Here is an 18479-nt window from a genome sequence, read left to right as displayed (position 1 = left end):
AGCTTGTGATTCTCAGATAATTCCCATGGATTTAAGCAATAGTAATCAAGTTTTACATTTTAAAATCCAACGCCAAAAAAGAAGTGCAAGAATTGGAGAGGCAGCTAGTTTAAGTGCATCTCATCAAATGAGGTGTGATGTTCAGTGCAAGCTTTTGATTTAGGGTGAGGGCCTGAATTTTGGTGGTTGATCAGTAGAACTGCCACTATAGTTTGCAGCTTCTGTATTTGAAGCAAAGCTGCCTGCTCTTTGTGAATACGGTATTCACTTTTTTAGCTTTCAGAGTTTGTTGTAAGAGATAAACAGAACAGTAAAAAATTAAGAACAGGCATAATCCAGAGCAGGGCAGAAGTGTTGCTTCCTGTCTCTGAACACTTCCACTGTGGACAAAGATAATTTTCTTTTTAATTATTGTGAATATTTTGTTGTATTTTTCCCTGTAGGTCTGTTAATGGTGTTTACCGGATTGGATTGTATGCGCTTAAAGACATGCCTGCTGGTACTGAATTGACCTACGACTACAACTTTCATTCATTTAATGTTGAAAAGCAGGTAAGGATCACAGTGTGAGGCCTTCAAAAAACTCACCAAGGACAAACAGTTCCGTAAATTTGAAAGCTGATTAACAAAACCTATTGTGTCGTATTTGACAGAACAGGTTCTTTATAGTATGGAGAGATAATCTGAATGTTTTGGGGTTTATTTAAAATAACTTATCTTTCTTTCCCTCCCCAAGCAACTCTGCAAATGCGGTTTTGACAAATGCAGAGGAATAATTGGGGGTAAAAGTCAGCGAATGAATGGACTTTCAAGCAAAAGCAATCAGCCTGTGAGCACCCACAGAAGGCCTGGGCGGTCAAAAGAGAAAAGGAAGTCGAAGCACAAACTAAAGAAGCGAGTAAGTAGTAAAGACAGCTTTTGTCATGAATAAAGTTTAGTAGGCAATCAGTTTGTCCCATCAGACCGAAAACCTGTGTATTTGTATAATGTAAATACACAGTATGTCTCCTCAGAGAAATAGCTAATGAAATCCTACAGGTCCTGCCTCAGGAACTGTTTTTTCTGCTTTGCTAAGTTCTTGGCACAGGTTTTTTCCTGTCTATCAGAATGATCTGTTTTCCAGAGGGGCCACATCCCAGAGGAACCCAGTGAAAGTGTGAATGCACCAACAAGGCTGACACCACAGCTTCAGATGAAGCCCATGTCCAACAGAGAAAGGTAAGAGATGATTTCCGTGGGATTTTCCTCAGAAATGGAGTGTTGTGCAAATGTCGAAATTATTTTTTTCTGTAAAATAGGGCATCATGAAAGGTCTGAGTAAGCAGTTCTTAGTTCTCCTTTAATCAGCTAGGGTAGAATTCCTCTCCACTGAGGAGAGAAGGTACAGAATTGTACCTCAATATCTTGTCTTTTTCCCTGCATTAAGTAATGGATTTTATAGTAAGAAGGTGATTCTTGAATGCTTTTCTAATTTCTGTAGGAATTTTGTGCTAAAACACCATGTATTTTTGGTACGAAACTGGGAAAAGATTCGACAAAAACAAGAGGAAGTGAAGCATGTCAGTGACAATATCCACACCACATCGCTGTACAACCGCTGGAATGGAATCTGTCGGGATGATGGCAACATCAAATCTGGTGAGGCCAACACAGGTTCCTCAGGTTGCTGCTTGGAGAACCTATATAGAATCACAGAATCGTTTAGGTTGGAAAAGGCTTTTGAGATCATTGAGTCCAACTGTTAACCTGGCACTGCCAAGTCCACCGCTAAACGGTGTCCCTGAGTGCCACATCTATGCATCTTTTAAACATCTCCAGGGATGGTGACTCCACCACTTCCCTGGGCAGCCTGTTCCAATGCTTTCAGTGAAGAAATTTTTCCTAATACCCAGTCTAAACCTCCCTGGCACAACTCGAGGCCATTTCCTCTTGTTCTGTCACTTGTTACTTGCGAGAAGAGACTTGACACCCCCCTGCCTCCAGCCATCTTTAAGGCAGCTGTAGGGAGCGATAAGGTCCCCCCTGAGCCTCCTTTTCTCCAGGCTAAACACCCCCAGTGCCCTCAGCCGCTCCTCGTAAGACTTGTTCTCTAGACTCTTCACCAGCTTTATTATCCTTTTTTGAACACACTCCAGCACCTCAATGTCTTTTGTATGGCATAGCTATGAAGAGTTTAAGTAAGCTCTGTGTATAAATCAAATGTAGAGTTACTACAAGATCCATACACGTTTTGTAATAAATACGGGGAATGCTATACAGACAAAATACCTATATATGTGTTCGTGTGTCAGTGCCCTTACCTTTACGTGGCAGGGTAAGACAGAAGCTCTTACTGTTTCGGTGTATTGTTTGCATTATGGGATTCTGCCGTTTCTTCTGAAAACAACGTAATGCTGTTTTCTTCAGAATGAGAATTTAGTACTATATAAACCATTTGTCTGGTTGCTGGATTTGTTTGTGTTCCTTCAGCAGCCCTGAGGCACTGATGTCTCTTGGGTCCTGGCAGAAGTTGTCATGTCTTGCATTTCATCAGGAGTGGTTTCTCCGAGGAGGAGGAAGACAATATTTAACATATTCTATGATTGGCCCCTTACAGAGAAGGGCTGGGTTTCCCTTTCTGTATCCCTAAACCAGAAGCAGTTGCATTGACTTTGAAAATTGTTATTTATCCTCATAATTTGATGGATTTCAGGCCTTTAGAGAACAAAGCTTTTGGGCATGCAGTCAGTTATGGGAATGGGACAAAATATGACTATCAAGAAGATGTATTAACCCTGCTGCAAAAATAGCACTGTTCGTAGGGTCATAATCTTCACAGCCATGCAGGATTTGGTGCCCACTGTCAGGTATAGGAGAAGCTGGGAAGTGGATATTTTGTGTAAATTCAGTGACATGCTGGTTTTGCTCCTGCAATGGACAATATTTTGGTAACCACCTTAACCATTTAGGTGAGCTATGAGCAGTGAGAGAGGACTTGAGAATGTGAAACTGAAGCCTTTTGTAGTAGCTTAGAAAACACGCTAATTTTAATCGGTGGTGGAGTTGCTGTATCGGAAAAAATGCTGTAACTTGACCTTTAATTTTTTGCTTAGAGATAATTCTTTGCCCTCTTTCAGATGTCTTCATGACCCAGTTTTCAGCCCTTCAGACCTCCCGCTCTGTGAGAACACGACGCTTGGCTGCAGCTGAAGAGAATATTGAAGTAGCTCGTGCTGCCCGCCTAGCACAAATCTTCAAGGAAATATGTGATAGCATCATATCCTATAAAGGTGAAGGGGACACTCCTAAAAAAATCTCCATGGAAACTTTTTCAGCCTCTGGAACAATGGACTCTCTGAATAGAAAATACTAGGGGGGAAAAGAGTTTATTTCAGGATGTTAAACAACCTTCCCCCCCTTTTTTTTTTTTTATCCTTTCTCCTGCTACCAGTAATCACTTTGCTTTATCCTCAACCCCTTCCTCTGTCACCAGAATCTGCAGATGTTGCTGTCCTTTTAAATTGATTTCTCAGTAGTTCAGCAAAATTGTACAATTGACAGAATTGCAAGGAAGCTATCCTCTGTTTCGATACGTGTAGCCCAATTACAGAAACCAACCTCTAGAAATGCAAAAACATTTCAATTCCCTGTGCCTCAGATAGTAGAAGGGCCTTTTTTTAGCCTAGTTGGATGTTGTTAGTTGCTTGTCTTTTGAAGTTTTACTCAAGTGAATGTTGCTAAACTGTGTGTTCCTGTTACAGATTCCTCCAGGCAGGCTCTTGCAGCTCCCCTCCTGAACCTACCCCCAAAGAAAAAGTAAGTACTTGCTTCTCAGAGCAGCCCGTTGTTCTCTATAATGGATTTGCACAGCTTTGAGTTGCTAGTGAAAATGACATTGTGCCTACATTCCCATTTTAGAAATGCAGACTATTATGAAAAGATTTCTGACCCGTTGGACCTTGCCACAATTGAGAAACAGATCTTGACTGGCTATTATAAAACTGTGGAAGCTTTTGATGGGGACATGCTGAAGGTCTTCCGGAATGCAGAGGTGAGGTGCTCTCTGGCCTTAAAGCTATTGCATAGACACTGGGGATATACCCTTGTTTAATGCTTTTACTGACTTCCAGTAATGAGAAAAATATTTTAGAGAAAGAACTTGTGATGATCTGTTTCTGATGAACAGACATCGATAGTAATTCGTGGGCTTCAGCTTACTCTTAGTGCCTTTTGGTTGCCTTAGGTTAGACAAATAGAAGGTCAAGAACACAGCTAACCTAAAGAAATATCAGTTCCTTTTGGAAGAAGTACCTTGTTACTCAGTGGCATGTGTAAGATACATGGACCTGCTGTTCAGAATAAGGAGGAGGTTGGACAGGTGTGTGCCACATCTGTGGCCACAGCTTTAGTGAAGACCTGTGTAAGGATGGATGCAGGCAGGAGGAGTGCACCAAAAACATGGAACCTGGAAAAAAACTTTTTTTGTTTCTTTGTTTTATTTTTATTCAGAAATACTATGGCAGAAAATCTCCGACTGGGCGTGATGTATGCCGGCTACGGAAAGCATATTACAATGCTCGCCATGAGGCGTCTGCCCAAATTGATGAAATTGTGGGAGAAACAGCAAGTGAAGCTGACAGCAGCGAGACATCAGTCTGTGAAAAAGAAAATGGGCATGAGAAGGATGAGGATGTGATCCGTTGCATTTGTGGCCTTTACAAAGATGAAGGACTCATGATCCAGTGTGAAAAGTGCATGGTGAGGCAGGGGGAACAAAAATGGAGCCTGGTGCTCTTTTTGTATTCTTCATAACCAGTGGGACTTTTACCAGCAGTTTGCATGTAGCTGGTAGCATTAATTACCTCTTCAGACCTTAATTTCCTCTCCAAAAGAATTGAGTGATTCTGTTTTCACAGAGGAGATGCAACTTGCTTTTCTATATAGAGGAGCTAGCACATTCCTGAAACTGCCGACAGCTCCTGTCTGTAGGCAAGCAGAATTAATTTCAGGAATTTTGGGCTTTTACTCAAAAGGTTGCGTGGGGATCTCTTCTGTCTTCTGACATCGTGTGAAATAGTTCAAAAAAAATCTTGAATTTTCTTTGGGAAGCTTGTTTTCCTGCTTGCCTTAATATTTTTTGAGAAAATGCAATTTGTAAATCTATAACAGGAATTTCTAACTGGGATGTATCTTTTTCTAGGTCTGGCAGCACTGTGACTGCATGGGTGTGAATTCTGATGTTGAACACTACTTGTGTGAGCAGTGTGAACCTCGGTCTGTGAACAGGGTAAAAAAAGTCTCTTCTTCATTACTACAGTTAGAAACTAAAGCAGCTCTTGCATTCCTTGGTTTAGATTTATCACATTAAGTGTCAGTTCTCCTCTGTCCACTTCTGCCTATTTCCAAAAGGATATCAGCCCCATTTTTGCACTGATTATGGTGGGCATCTCAGAATTTCCTTCCTTTTTTCTTTTTCATCCAGGAGGTTCCCATGATTCCTCGTCCCCATTATGCCCAGCCTGGCTGTGTTTATTATATATGCTTATTACGGGATGATCTGCTGCTACGCCAAGGTATGTGCTAACTCTGGTGGCTGGTGTGATTTCCATCAGATAAGAGCGTAACTGAGATTTCTGGCATCACCCTGTTTAAAATGCTTTTATGTTTTTACAAGCAGAAAGCTGCACTCTTTGCTGTTATGGGAGTGACACATAGTAAGAGTTCTCACAGGCTGGTTGATGAAGAAACATTAATTACTTCTAGCACAGATAGGGCTCTCCTGCTGGCCGGAAAAAGAAGATGCTGAGCCAACTTCTGGTAGTTAACATTTGGAAGTAAAGGTAAAGAAGCCTATAGACCTTCAGTATTTTAGTGTAGAACAGTCATTAAAACATCCAGCTTACTGTTTGTTTGCTCCCTGAAGTGTATCTTTCTGGACATTGTTCCAAAGCCCTGAGTCTTTCAGAGGCAGTTACACAGCCACATATTCTAGTTAATTGAATGCTGGGGTTTTTTTTATTTCATCCTACAGATACATGCAAGGTTAGAAAGAAGCCTATATAATAATTAAGAGAACTGCTCTTGAATGAGTAAAACCAGGTGGTGTGTTTGCTAGAGAGGAATGGGAGAGTCTTCAGGAAATGGAGAATTTTAAAAAAGAAGAAAAAGGTCAAAGAACAGGGTGTTCTTTATGCTCTCTGCAGGATTCTAAAATTTGCATTCAGTCCTCCATTTTTATTCTAGAGCTCAGCCATTTGGTTTTCTCATTTCTTGTTTCTTGCTGTGTTCATTGCTGGAGAGTAACTCACTTTCTAGGGTTATATTGGTACTTGTTTTTATGTTTTCTGTTAAAAGGGATTACATTTTAGCTGGGTTTTGTAGCATCTTCCAGTCATTCATAGCATTAAGGTAATATTTGTTGTGGCACGTATTTCAGTCACTTAGCTCTCATCTGATCTTGGTGATTTTAATTAGAGAAATGTTAGTCCTTAAGTGGCTAAACTCTGCGTACTGTCAGCAGAGGACAAAGGAGACCAAACTGCCGCTGTTAAGCACCAAATGCCTCTACAGTTCCAGGGAATAGATCAGGCAAGGTATATAAGCAGAAGGTGGTGCAATGGAATGCACAGCTACAGTAGAAAAAGGGAGAATCTGTGGTTTCATCACTTGTCTCAAGTTCTCCGCCAAAAGTTCTGAGGCATGACACCTGCCTATAGAAATTGTTGTGATGCAGGCACACAGGCATAGAAGGCATCTTGGAAACAGTAGAAGAAAGTTTTCTTGGAGACAGAAGAAGAACCGTGTTTTTCCTCCCTCTGGTTTCTACAAGGTCATGTAATCTCCAGTTTTCAAGGCAAAAGAGACCGCAGTGATCTGATCTTCAGCCCCACAGTCGCTCTATGCAAAGACTATGACATTGTCCCTGTGTGTTGTGTGTTAGAAAGAGGCTGGTAAAGGCTGAAAGTGCTTTTGAGCCCATTGCCTGCCTTTATAAATCGGTCCACCCTCGCTGCTGGGGGGTGGTGTCTGTACGTTGAATTAGTTTGGCTTCCAGTTCCAAGCTTGAGAACTCAACATTTTTGAGGAACAAGGCTGAAAAGCTTTAACTGTGTGAGTACGCACACTTGGCTGTAATAAAATCCCTCTAAATAAGTGAGGGCACTTCAGCATCTGGTTAGAGGACTTGGTTTTTTTTAATTTCTTGATAATACTTGAGGTTTACAGATGTGCTTCCTCTGCAAAAATTACCTAACACGTAAAACCAGGAGATTATGCAAATAGATCTGAATAATTGATCTGTCACATCCTGCAGAGTGCACAAGGAGTTCTGCCTCAGATGTGAGTTAATTAACAGAAATCAAAATGGATCTTGGAAAACCCATATAGCCAGAAACTATCATACATCATTATCTGTGCTGCACCGGCAATAGCAGCCACATTTCTGCCTAGAAAACACCAAATTATAAACTTCCTTTTTGAGACTGAGGGTTAGCTATTTCAGTAGTTAGTAACATCTGGATAAACTTGAATTTGAAATAAAGCTTCCTGATCCTTAGGGCAGGAGAGTATCTGTGTATGTTTCTTTCTGAATATTCCTTTTTTAGTCAGGTACAATAAGTACTAGAGGAGTTGCTTTATTCTCACTGAAGAGGTACAGAAGCTCGTTTAAAATAACAGCCAAAATTCGGTGGTTTTATGCTCTCAGCACGTACCTTACTTTTTTTCTCTGCAAGTCTTTTAAATAAATTAGGGGGGTGGGTCTTAAAAGTAATCCTTAACATAGTAAAATGAAGATGTTATTATCCCACCTTTTATTCAGATAGCAAGGAGAGCTAATCAAATGGGTGAGGGGGGTTTGCTAATCACCAGAAAATACACACAGAATCCTTGAAGTGCTGGCGCTGTGCTAGCTTACGTGCAAGCCTGTGTCATTCTGTCTTCAGTCTGTTTTTCACTTAACCGAGCTAGAATAAATCCCTTCCTACAGCTACAGCTTCTGTTTGTTTAACAGGAATCCCAGTATGGCTTCGTGCTTGTAGACAGATGTCAGTGCCCATGTATGGCCCATGTCATCTCTGGTTTAAATCAGAGGATTTTTTTAATAGCGCAGTGGAATTCCACTGTTACAGTGACAAGTGACAGCATAAAACCTTAAAGCATTTTTTGCCTATGAGGAGTCCTTAGGAGCATCTTTTATACTTAAGATTGATAAATGAGATTATATTTATGGAAATACAATTACACATCCTTCACTTTCATCCTGAATTTGTTTGTAAGCTAAGGGAGAGCAGAACCGAGGTGTTCATGAACGTGGGGCCACGTTGTACTTGGTGGTTCCCTGGCATCTTTTTACTAAGCTGTGGAAGTAAAAGCGACCAAACAATTAAATAACAGCAACGTACATGCAAGGAAAATAAACACAACTGCACGTAGACAAAAGTAGGTATGTGCTTAGGGGAAAAAATTCTTGGAGTCATTGCAATTTAATGGAAACATAAGAGAAATATTTGGCACGAGTCAAAGAGGCAAACGGAGTATTAGAAATCATTATGGGCAAAATAGAAAAAGTAATTGTGCCGTCATGTGTCTGTCTTGCATGCTATGGACTGTTCTTGTCATTCCATCTCAAAAAGAGTATCTTACTACTTGTGAAAACGAGCATTTTTACCTCATCAGCTATGAAACACCTTTTCAGTGAACAAAGTCTACCCACATGATTTGCAGGGTGAAAGGGTAACGGTCTGAAATCCAGAGTGGCACAGGGAAGTGCAACAATGTAGAAACTGGGGAACAAACACTGAAATTAGCAGACAACATATTTAAACAATAGGGACTGGTTTTTTTTATGAAACCATAACTGAACTATGGAAAGCATTGTAACAGGAGGTTGGAGAGGTACCAAAATGGTTCCAAAAAGGTTAGATAGATTCTTGGAGGAAGGATTAATCGCTGCCTGTTTATATGCAGTGGCCCAGCATAGCCTTCAGCTCCAAAAGTCCGTAAAACAGAGATGGGAGGAAGCCTAAGGGGACACCAGGGGAAGGCTTTCCCTGTGCGAGCCTTATTCCTGTGCTTTGTCCTCCTAACCATCTGCTACTGCCCACTTTTCTAGCTAGAATACTACGCTATATGACCTTTGATCTTACCCAGCGTAGTTTTTCTTAACTTTTTATAACTTGGGACCTCCCAGGTTTTTGTTCATTGTGAGATAAACAGGAAAGATGGAATTGAGTTTTAAATACTGTATACTAAATCCGGCGGTACTTTCAGTAATACTTTGAGTTTCCCACATGTTCTCCCTCTGAGACTCTTCAGGTTCTTTGTGACCATCGTGGATTAAAATTTTTCCGTAAAGGAGAAAGGTTTTTTGAATGGTGCAGTGTATTTTCACCCTATCAAGTGATAGTCATTGTCACAAAAAAAGGGCAGTATACAAGTAAGAATGGCAGTCAGGTCTGGGGGTGGAGGGGGAGTGCTTTTAATGCCATTTCACAGATCGGAACAGAGAAAGTGACAGAGTTAATGCGCTCATGGGATGAAATTAATAAATAGAAGTTTAGGGGTTGCACTTGGGAAATATTTTTTTTAGTTGCCAGGAGTGTCATTTTGTTCAGCCCTTCTTGAGTTCTCTTTCGCTTTCATATGCATCTTATTTGAGTTCTGCTGGAGTAATCAAAGGCTTGGGGCTTCTTGGTTGGTGATGTATTTTCTCAATCTCCCTAAGTATCTTTTCTCTTAAAGATTTATTCTTTAAACATTGCAACTACCACTAATTTCTACACATTTTCCTAATCAAAACTTATTTTGTTACGTATCCTGCGATCTGTCATAATTAATCTTGATTCATTTCATGTTAGTATTTTCAGTCTGGGCATACAATTCAAGTTACGTTTAGTTCTTGCTACAAAGTTTTCGTGAAAATGATCAGGATAACCTTTCCTCCTTTTGCGGGTTCTGCACTGGTTTTGCATCGCTCTGCGATTCAACATCAGGTAGCTCTGTCATAGTAGTCTTAATGAAACCATTTACTCCGCTTTTTTTGGTGTGCTGGACTCATGAAAAGTTCTTCACAGGTGTGTATTTTGTGCCTATTGCCAGGTGATTGTGTTTACCTGATGAGAGACAGCCGTAGAACTCCAGATGGACACCCTGTCCGGCAGTCGTATCGGCTGCTGTCCCACATCAACAGGGAGAAACTCGATATTTTCCGCATTGAAAAACTCTGGAAAAATGAGAAGTATGTTCAAGGCATCTTTTGAATTTGAGACATTCCATATACCTACCTGTCAAAACACAGTAATTTTGTGGAAGTCTTGCCATGGCTTAAAAACGCAGGACTGAACATGGATCAGTCACAAAGGCTTGATGATTTTTCCCCCTTGTCTCTGCTTGTGCTCCACAACTGCAAAGGAAAAGCTTCTGAGGTTGGAGGTTTAAGCAGTGGATAAAAGATAGAAGTTTATGTGCTTTCCTCGCTGTTGGAATAGGCTGAGAATACACCCTGACAGCTGAATTGGCTCAGCTAACGACCACTGACTGGCTAAGCCACTGTAACGTGATTAAATGCATGTGCCCCAATGACAGCAGCACAGTAAGTCTGCTGTGTTCGTAAAAATCACCCTAGAATTATTTCCAGTTACTGGAGGGCATACAATTGAATGTGTAATATTTATGTGACTTCGCTTTTCATCACAGTCATTGCAAAAGTGCAAGATAGATAATTCAAAACTAAGTGGAGGGCATTAAGTAAAGTTGTATCACAGGCTTATAGAAATAGTCTTTTTTTTTTTTTTTTTCCCCCTCCCCTTGTGTTTCTCTCTTTCTCTTACCTTCACATCTTCAAACAGAGAGGAGCGGTTTGCATTTGGTCATCATTACTTCCGTCCACATGAAACACATCATTCCCCTTCTCGAAAGTTCTATCACAATGAGCTCTTCCGGGTGCCATTGTATGAAATTATCCCCTTAGAAGCTGTGGTGGGAACGTGCTGTGTTCTTGACCTGTACACCTATTGCAAAGGTAAGGAGACTTCATGGGATGAGAAATTAAATATAACACACCTTTCTAATAAATTGGGAAGTATGCTAGAGTAATTAACGCTGTAAAAAGGCCATAGCCAGTGTTTACAGGGTATTGGAGCGGAGGAAGCGCTATTGCTTTAGCACTAGGACAGTGATTTCTGTTTTAAGAGGGCCTGTACTAAAGAGACAGAAGTTGGGTGGGCTTGTGTTGGGCAGGGAAGAGAAAGTGATGACAGCTGAGTACAGTTTTTCTAAAAGTTTGGATAGTATTTGGTTAGACTATACAAGTTTTCCTCTTAAATTAAACCAGCAATGTGTCCACTATTGCAGTTCTGAGTAAAGGAAAACAGACGAGAACGCGTGCCATCTCACTGAACAGCTCTGACACGGCGTGTGGCTTGCTCTTGTTCTCCTGTACCGTGTATTTCCTCTTGAATCTAATTCACATTTTTTCCTGCGTGCTTTGTTTTGAAACCACAGGGAGGCCAAAAGGGGTGAAGGAGCAGGATGTATATATTTGTGATTACCGCCTTGATAAATCAGCTCATCTCTTCTACAAGATCCACCGGAATCGTTACCCTGTCTGCACCAAGCCCTATGCCTTTGACCACTTCCCCAAGAAACTCACACCCAAGAGAGATTTTTCAGTAAGTGCTTGTTCTCTTAGCTTCCTTACTTTTTACTAGAAGGCTGGACATATTTTTGGAAAGTCCCTGGCTCTCTGTTCATGAATGAAGCTTGGTAAACTGAAAGAAGCTGACACACAAGCATACACAGTCTGGATTAAAAGTTGCCTGGAAAGAAAGCTTGGAAAGTAAAATTGAGTGTGGACAGAGAATATGCAGTTCAAAGGCAAACAGGTGTTGAACGAATGGTGGTGTATAAGTTTAGAGATTGTGATTTCTGACTGAAACCTAGATGCTAATTTCATTTAACTCACTCCTGAGCGAAGGAAATCTTAAAACTCACTTTTTGGTCGTTGTTCTGCAGCTGTAAAATAATTGCGCATGGTTTAGAGAATCACACAACGTAGTCCAGCGTGTGTTTGTTACCCTGTCTGTGTCAGGCTTTCTTTCCTTTGGTGTAATTACTCCGTGTCTTAATCAATTTGCTTCAGAAATGGTTTTCAGCAGTACCGTTGAATTGTGATTCCCAAGACAGAAAAGCTGTATTTTCCTATTTCCATTTCCCTACTCTATCAAATGACCTACTGTTTACTTCACGTCTATAATTAACACTGAAAATGGATGTCTTATGCAAAAAAGAGCAGAGAGGCAGCAAAATCAGAGAGTGCAGTTCCCCTAACGTCCTCCATCTGAATATCTGTTTGTCTCGCTGTCTCGTTTTCCCCTGTTCCATGGAAGTAGCAGCTCTGCGTTGCGCATGTCCTCCCACAGAACTGCTTTGTCTCTGAGCCCAGAGGTATCAGATCTGGCACATCTTTTGCAAGGAAGCGCTCCTCTGCCTGGAAGCAGAGAGATTTTTGTAGTGAGTGCAGAAGTGGTTCCAAACTTCTGCTGTGCAGAAAGCAAAGTTGATTTTTATCCTGATGGTCTATGCCTTGAAATTTATTTAGAAGATAGGAAGGATCAGATAATAAGTCTGGCTCTAATTTCTCCTTATTGCTTGATTATGCCAGCTCCTTTGAATTCATCTGATGTGCGAGATACGCCAGCCACGCACTGGCATTTCCAAAGCATCGGTTAGGGGGGACCTTATTAATGCTTCCAGAATATTTGATGAACCAGTGCTTTCTTCAACTGCAAATTTTATTTGGTATTAACCATAATCTTTATTGTTGTTACAGCCTCATTATGTACCAGACAACTACAAGAGAAATGGAGGCAGGTGAGTCTTAACCTCCCAGATTGCTTATTGGGAAGAGATGAGATAACCCTGTTTGTTTATCAAGTGTCCACTCTTCTTCCTACCCATTTCCCCTGGGTGCTGCAGAAATAGTAAGCTTAAATTATTTAAAGCAATCCTCTAAACTTTCAAAGAGTTAAAGGGGAACAAGTGAGGGCGGGATGCAGTATAAAAGCAGCCTTCGCATTCCTTAATAACGTGTGTAAGGAAGAGTACAGAACCGTTTTGGAAGTTAGCAAAAGCAGCTAAACGTGGGAGATGGCAGAGCCCAGGACAAGAGCACCCAGCCTCCCTGCACGAAGGGGGGTGGGATTCCTGAACAGACCCCCCGTGTTGGCATCGTGATAACAGCCAGGGCCGCTGCACTCGCTCGGGTCTGTTTGAGACTTAAAAAATATACCCATGAAGAGCCATGACTATTGCAGAAAAACATCAGTTGAGTGCTGAGCTCTGCTCTTTTGGAAAATAAAAAGCTTTACAACTGGAAATAAAACTCAGTTTGTTTTTCAAGGACTGCATTTGATGTTATGCAAACAAGGTTATAGGAGCGTAGCCTCCCGTAGGTAGGAACTGGTGGGTTTGAACGCATGTATTAAGTCAAGTGACTGAAATTCCAGAAAACCCTCTACCTGCTGAGAAGTCCTGGGCTCACTAGTAATTGGTGAGTGTCTGAAAGACTGTGGTGTTTAAACCCTTCTTTTCCTGCTAGATCGTCCTGGAAAACAGATCGCTCAAAACCACAGATTAAAGACTTAAACCAAGAAGAAGATTCACTTCCACTTATTGAGGATGTGTTAGGAAACCAAGATCAAACTTCAAGCGAGATACCTAGCCTGGAGGAGCCAGAAAAAGAGGCAGCAGTCTCTGGTGAGACCTGTGAAACTGATAAAAAGGTGGAAGAAAGCAATTCTGACACAAGGCAGCTGTGCACTCCAGAGGAAAGGCGGAATATTCAGAGAGAGAGACTTAATCAAATCCTGCTAAACCTCCTAGAGAAAATCCCAGGGAAAAACGGTGAGATTTTATGCGATGATTGCACAATAGCATTGCTAGCAAAACCAGGTTTGTTTTCAGCTCACTGCAGACCGTATCGATAAAATAAATGTTTTTGTCTGAATTTCTCGCTAGTGGACATCATTAATAGTTAGTTTTCTTTGGAGCAGTGTTTTCTTTTGCAACAGTAGCAATTTCCACTAAATCCAAATGAAGCATCTTTTGACTGACGCTGCGTTTTGTATAACATTTTTAGTAACCACAAAAACTTTCTGGAGACAGATTCCCCACCACCACCACCAGTCTGTGTTCACAACTGAGAAATCTAACAGACAGGCAAAGAAAGACTGAAGAGAATTTGGAAAGTCTTTTTTGACCTTTAATGAGCTTTCCATTGGGTTCTAAGTAACTTCTGTGTAGAATAAGGGTACGGTGGTTGCACTGGTTGAGTATGTCTCTGCTTTTAATTAAAGCCTAGGCTGAGCTCGGTCCGGTCTCTTCCGTGTTCTGGGAGTTAGTGCAAAATAATCATGGACTTGTAGAATAATTTAGGTTGGAAGGACCTTTGGAGGTCATCTGTCCCAAACATGACTCAAAGCAGGGCTAACTTCAGACTTAAATCAGGTTGCTCAGCACCTGATGCTCAGCTCAGGTTGCCTTGTTTTGAATAACACGATGGGTGGAAGCATCCTGGAAAGAACCGTGAATAGGGGAATGGGGAAACTGTTACTCGTTTCGCCTTCTTTTACCAAAAGGCTGTGGTCTGTTGCAGCTATTGATGTCACTTACTTGCTGGAGGAAGGATCAGGAAGAAAACTGAGGCGGCGCACGCTCACCATCCCGGAGAGCAGCTTCAGGAAGTGACGCCACGAGAGCAAGCTGTGGTCTGGAGTCTGCTACAAGGTCTGCTGAGGACTGAGGGCAGGAGCCCAACTTCCTCCGTACCAGCCAAGGAACAGAGGGCAGCAGAAAACTGACAAATATACAAACAGTTAGCACTTAGATGTCTGGGTTGGCAGGTTGCCCTGCCCTGCTCTGCAGTGCTCTTATGGTGTGTGTGTTGTTGGGCGTGCCTTGTATTGATGTTAGGTACTGAGAAAAACCTCGTGGTTATTGTCCAGGATGGTCAAATTTAATTTATTTTTGCTTGATATTCCCACTCAGAGGAAAAAAATAAAAAAAAAAAAATTAAAAAATGGGGAGGTAAGAAGGATAAGGACGGACTTTCTCTGATGAGAATGTTCCCCATGTTCACCAATTAACCTGTGATTGTAGAAGATACTGTTGGCACCACCATGGTCCATGCCAGTGAATGAAATCCAGATGGGAGGGTGAAGGCCCAGTGGCTTAAAGTTAAAGGCTGCCCTGAAGTTGTGGCCTCTGATTTGCACAAGTTCCGAGAAGAGAGAAACGTACCCAAACGTGCGAAAGGTTCACCGTGGAACGGCCAGTGCACACATGTACCTTTGGTCTGTGACAAGGAGAAACTTCCAAAGTCACCTTGGAGCAAAGCAGGAGTTGGCTGGTTGAGGCACTTGTTCTGCGTCGTAGAGGGGGGAGGGAGCGGGGTGTGATTTTTTTCACTTTTTTCTGCAGAGAAATTTTATAAAGCAAGTCAAATCCTGACAACCCCATTGCTGTTGGTTTTTTTGATAAGCTGTGGTTCTTGTGTGTCTAGTGTGTTGTGCAAATTAAAATCTGTTAAAAGAAAAAGGAAAAAAAAACAAAAAAAAAAAAGGAAACCTTCACTACATGAACCGTCAAGCAGTATTCAGAGCGAGTATTTGTTGTGAACTGTAGAATATATCAACTGCTAACACTATTCTTGTGTTCTGGTTGTACAGCTTAAAATGTCCATCTCTTAAATTAAGAGACAGTGTATCTCGCACCGCCCTCTCTCTCTGCCCTGATGAAAAGTATTATTCCCGAAAGCAACAGCCGAGGCACTGATTTCTCACTGCATGAGGTTGCGACTGCCGTAGCGTTCCAGGAGCCGGTGCTGCCGCAGGACCCCCTGTGCCGCCCCCGACGACCTTCCCCGCGCGGAGCCACGACGCTGTTGCCTGTCTCCGGGCCAGGGCCAGGCTGTGGCAAAGGGAGGGGGTGGTCAGCGTACGCTGCCCCTTTAAAATGGCTTTGCTTTTTTGTCTTTCAGACGTACATATGCATATACAGTCCTGTTTTAGATGTTCTTATAAGAAAACCAGTTTTTAATGTGCCAAGTTGTATATATCTGCTGCGTGGATGTAAAGCAATACAGTAGTTACATGTTCCTTTTTAATGGACCAAGCTTGTCCTAATGTACATTCTTGTTATTATTATAATTATTTTACTCTTAGTGGAACATGACTCATTCCATTAACTTTTATGTGTTGATTTAAAAAGAAAAAAAAAAAGAAAGGAAAAAACCCTTTGAGAAAAAATATTTTATTAAAAAAAAAAAAGAAATAAGAAAATAGTTTGGAATATTTTCTTACTGTAGAGAAGCACTGTACAGTACCAGGAACCCTGAGTATAAAATACTCGTGCGTGTAGTAGGAATATCGCATGTCCAAAATCTTGAGTTGTCTCATTTAGTTTAAAACAGAAATCATTGTCTCAAATGGTGTTAAACACTAAAAAAGTTTTTAAAAAATAAAGTGCGTACAGAAGCGAGACACTAGCTCTGTCATTTTATCTTTCTTTTGTTGAAAGACTAAACAAAATGTTTTTTAGACAATCAAATGTTAGGTAAGTGCAAAGAATTGTTTTTCTTACTGGTGTAGAAATTAATGACTTTTTTTATTTTTCGGTTATTTTATAATAATGAGAAGACCAGTGTGTCACCAGGATCGCTGTTTTAAGACCAGGAAGCACTACATTATTGCAAATAGATATGAACTCTTAGTCTGCATGGGTGTAGGCTGTGTGATTGCTGAAAATAAATGCTGCTAATATATTTCCTTTTTACAAAGCATATCTAAATAGATCATTGTTTTGATGTTAATCTTTGTAAATTATGTATTACCAATTTTAACATTGGATGTAATTGCATAAAAAGCCTGCATCTCAATCCTGAGAGAGTCTAGTATTAAATGGAAAATCTTTTCCTATCGATGACTTGTGGGGTTTTCTTTGACATGGCTTTGATTCTCTTTTCTTGCCTCTGTCTCAGCCGCTCCTGTTGTGTCCTGACTCTCGCAGCCGCTTTTCCAGGGCCGTTGTCCTGCCTCTTTCAAACCGCCCGACGGGTGATGGCATTTTGCAAGGATTTAATTTGCTGCTGCTGGTTCCCCCGGTCAGACCTTGGCAGGAGGGGTGATGGCAGCGGTGCAGGCAGGAGTGTGGGCACAGACGGCCGCTCTTGGGTAGTCGGGGGGGGGGGGGGGGGGGGGGGGGGGATAGAGAATGGCAGGTCATTACGTGAACCAGTAAATTACACATCTCGTGCCTGTTGCCAGCACGTAACTCCGGTACCCAGGGGCATCGCTCCCTGCCCGCACAGACAGCGGCTGTGGTTCTGTCGGCATCTCTCCACGGCAGCGCCTGGGCACGGCTGGCGGCAGGCGGCGGCACGTCGCGCAGACCCCTCCGGTAGCAGAAAGGCAGGTAAGTGTGAGAGGGTGAGGGGCGTTCGTGAGCCCCATCACGTCCCCTCATCCCGCCGCGGGACGCGAGGAACACAGACCTGGGGGAGGTTGTGCCCCTTCAGCTTTGCCGGGGCTTTGCCAGCCTGACGCTCCCTCCCGTCCCCTCTCAAGGGTGGCACCAAGGAGATCCAAGACGCAAATCCTTCAGGGTTTAAACTTCCTTGGGTTCCAAAGCAGTTTCTGGGAGTCAGTTTGGTAACTCTGCGTTGGGCACCCAGGAATGAAGTGGCTTCTTGATGCCCACCCCCACCCCCATTTAATTTGCCTTTTTCCATTTCCTCGCCTGAATCTGTGGGCATTAAACCTGCCCTGTTTGACTCACACACTTGTTCTTTTTAAACGAGAGGTACCACGCCAAGGATTGCAGGAGGGATTTTTATTATCATTATTAAAATAATTTGAAAAAGCACCTGGATTCATCTCCTGCCAACTTGACCCCATTTCAGAGTCCAGAGGCAGCTGTGGAATTCAATCAAACCTACTTAAGACAAGCCAACTAACATTCCCATCAAGATATAACGTCCCTCGTCTGAGAGTAAAAATTCCAGGGAGAGAAATGAAAAGAGGAACAGACCAGGAGAGCGGCTCTCTCCTCGGAGCAGAAGCCAGTGGGAGCTGGAGGATGAACTGGGGCCGTAGGAGAGAGCACTGGTGCAAAGGCTGCCGCCAAGGCGAGCTGCTGTTGCCTTGTGGCCCTTCGCTGGCCATTCCAGTATGCCCGTGGTTCCTTTTCACTGGGGCACCCAGTACGAAATGCAACCAGCGGGATCTATGGTCACAAGCAATAAGAAAAACTTGGAAAAAAAATACAAGGCATCCAGTCCCTACGGAAAGCCTGCGTCTTGGTAAAAAAGATCAGTTTAACTGAAATAACCACGTAACACAAACCTCCCCCGGTGCCGCGCAGCTCCCACCCCGACACTTCCCCAGGGTGATTTCTGGCTCCCCACGGCTGGTACCGGGTGGTGCTGTGCGCAGTGCTGAGCACCG

General features: G+C 42.3%; 2 protein-coding genes across 6 annotated transcripts in view; one reads left to right on the top strand and one right to left on the bottom strand.

The window, feature by feature from the left end:
* Positions 1–16260, top strand: part of ASH1L (ASH1 like histone lysine methyltransferase) — a 50737-nt gene extending 34477 nt beyond the window's left edge. For 4 of the 5 annotated variants that reach the window (XM_080368960.1, XM_080368959.1, XM_080368962.1 and 1 more), the window contains exons 12-27: positions 444–552; positions 737–898; positions 1124–1218; positions 1481–1638; positions 3117–3269; positions 3741–3795; positions 3898–4030; positions 4489–4737; positions 5180–5266; positions 5462–5552; positions 10078–10216; positions 10827–10999; positions 11482–11648; positions 12809–12849; positions 13577–13881; positions 14633–16260. In XM_080368960.1, coding sequence (XP_080225086.1) covers positions 444–552; positions 737–898; positions 1124–1218; positions 1481–1638; positions 3117–3269; positions 3741–3795; positions 3898–4030; positions 4489–4737; positions 5180–5266; positions 5462–5552; positions 10078–10216; positions 10827–10999; positions 11482–11648; positions 12809–12849; positions 13577–13881; positions 14633–14724 — 2209 coding nt within the window. In that variant the 3' untranslated portion in view covers positions 14725–16260. Of the gene's footprint in view, positions 1–443; positions 553–736; positions 899–1123; positions 1219–1480; positions 1639–3116; positions 3270–3740; positions 3796–3897; positions 4031–4488; positions 4738–5179; positions 5267–5461; positions 5553–10052; positions 10217–10826; positions 11000–11481; positions 11649–12808; positions 12850–13576; positions 13882–14632 lie in introns of those variants that run through there. The other variant, XM_080368961.1, reaches the window with a different exon arrangement.
* Positions 1–18479, bottom strand: part of DAP3 (death associated protein 3) — a 113325-nt gene that overhangs the window by 57505 nt on the left and 37341 nt on the right. The gene's annotated exons all lie outside the window — the stretch shown is intronic.

Source organism: Falco punctatus (genome assembly GCF_963210335.1).
Source record: "Falco punctatus genome assembly, chromosome: 18".
NCBI lineage: Eukaryota > Metazoa > Chordata > Aves > Falconiformes > Falconidae > Falco > Falco punctatus.
This window is presented reverse-complemented; position numbering and strand designations above follow the sequence as displayed.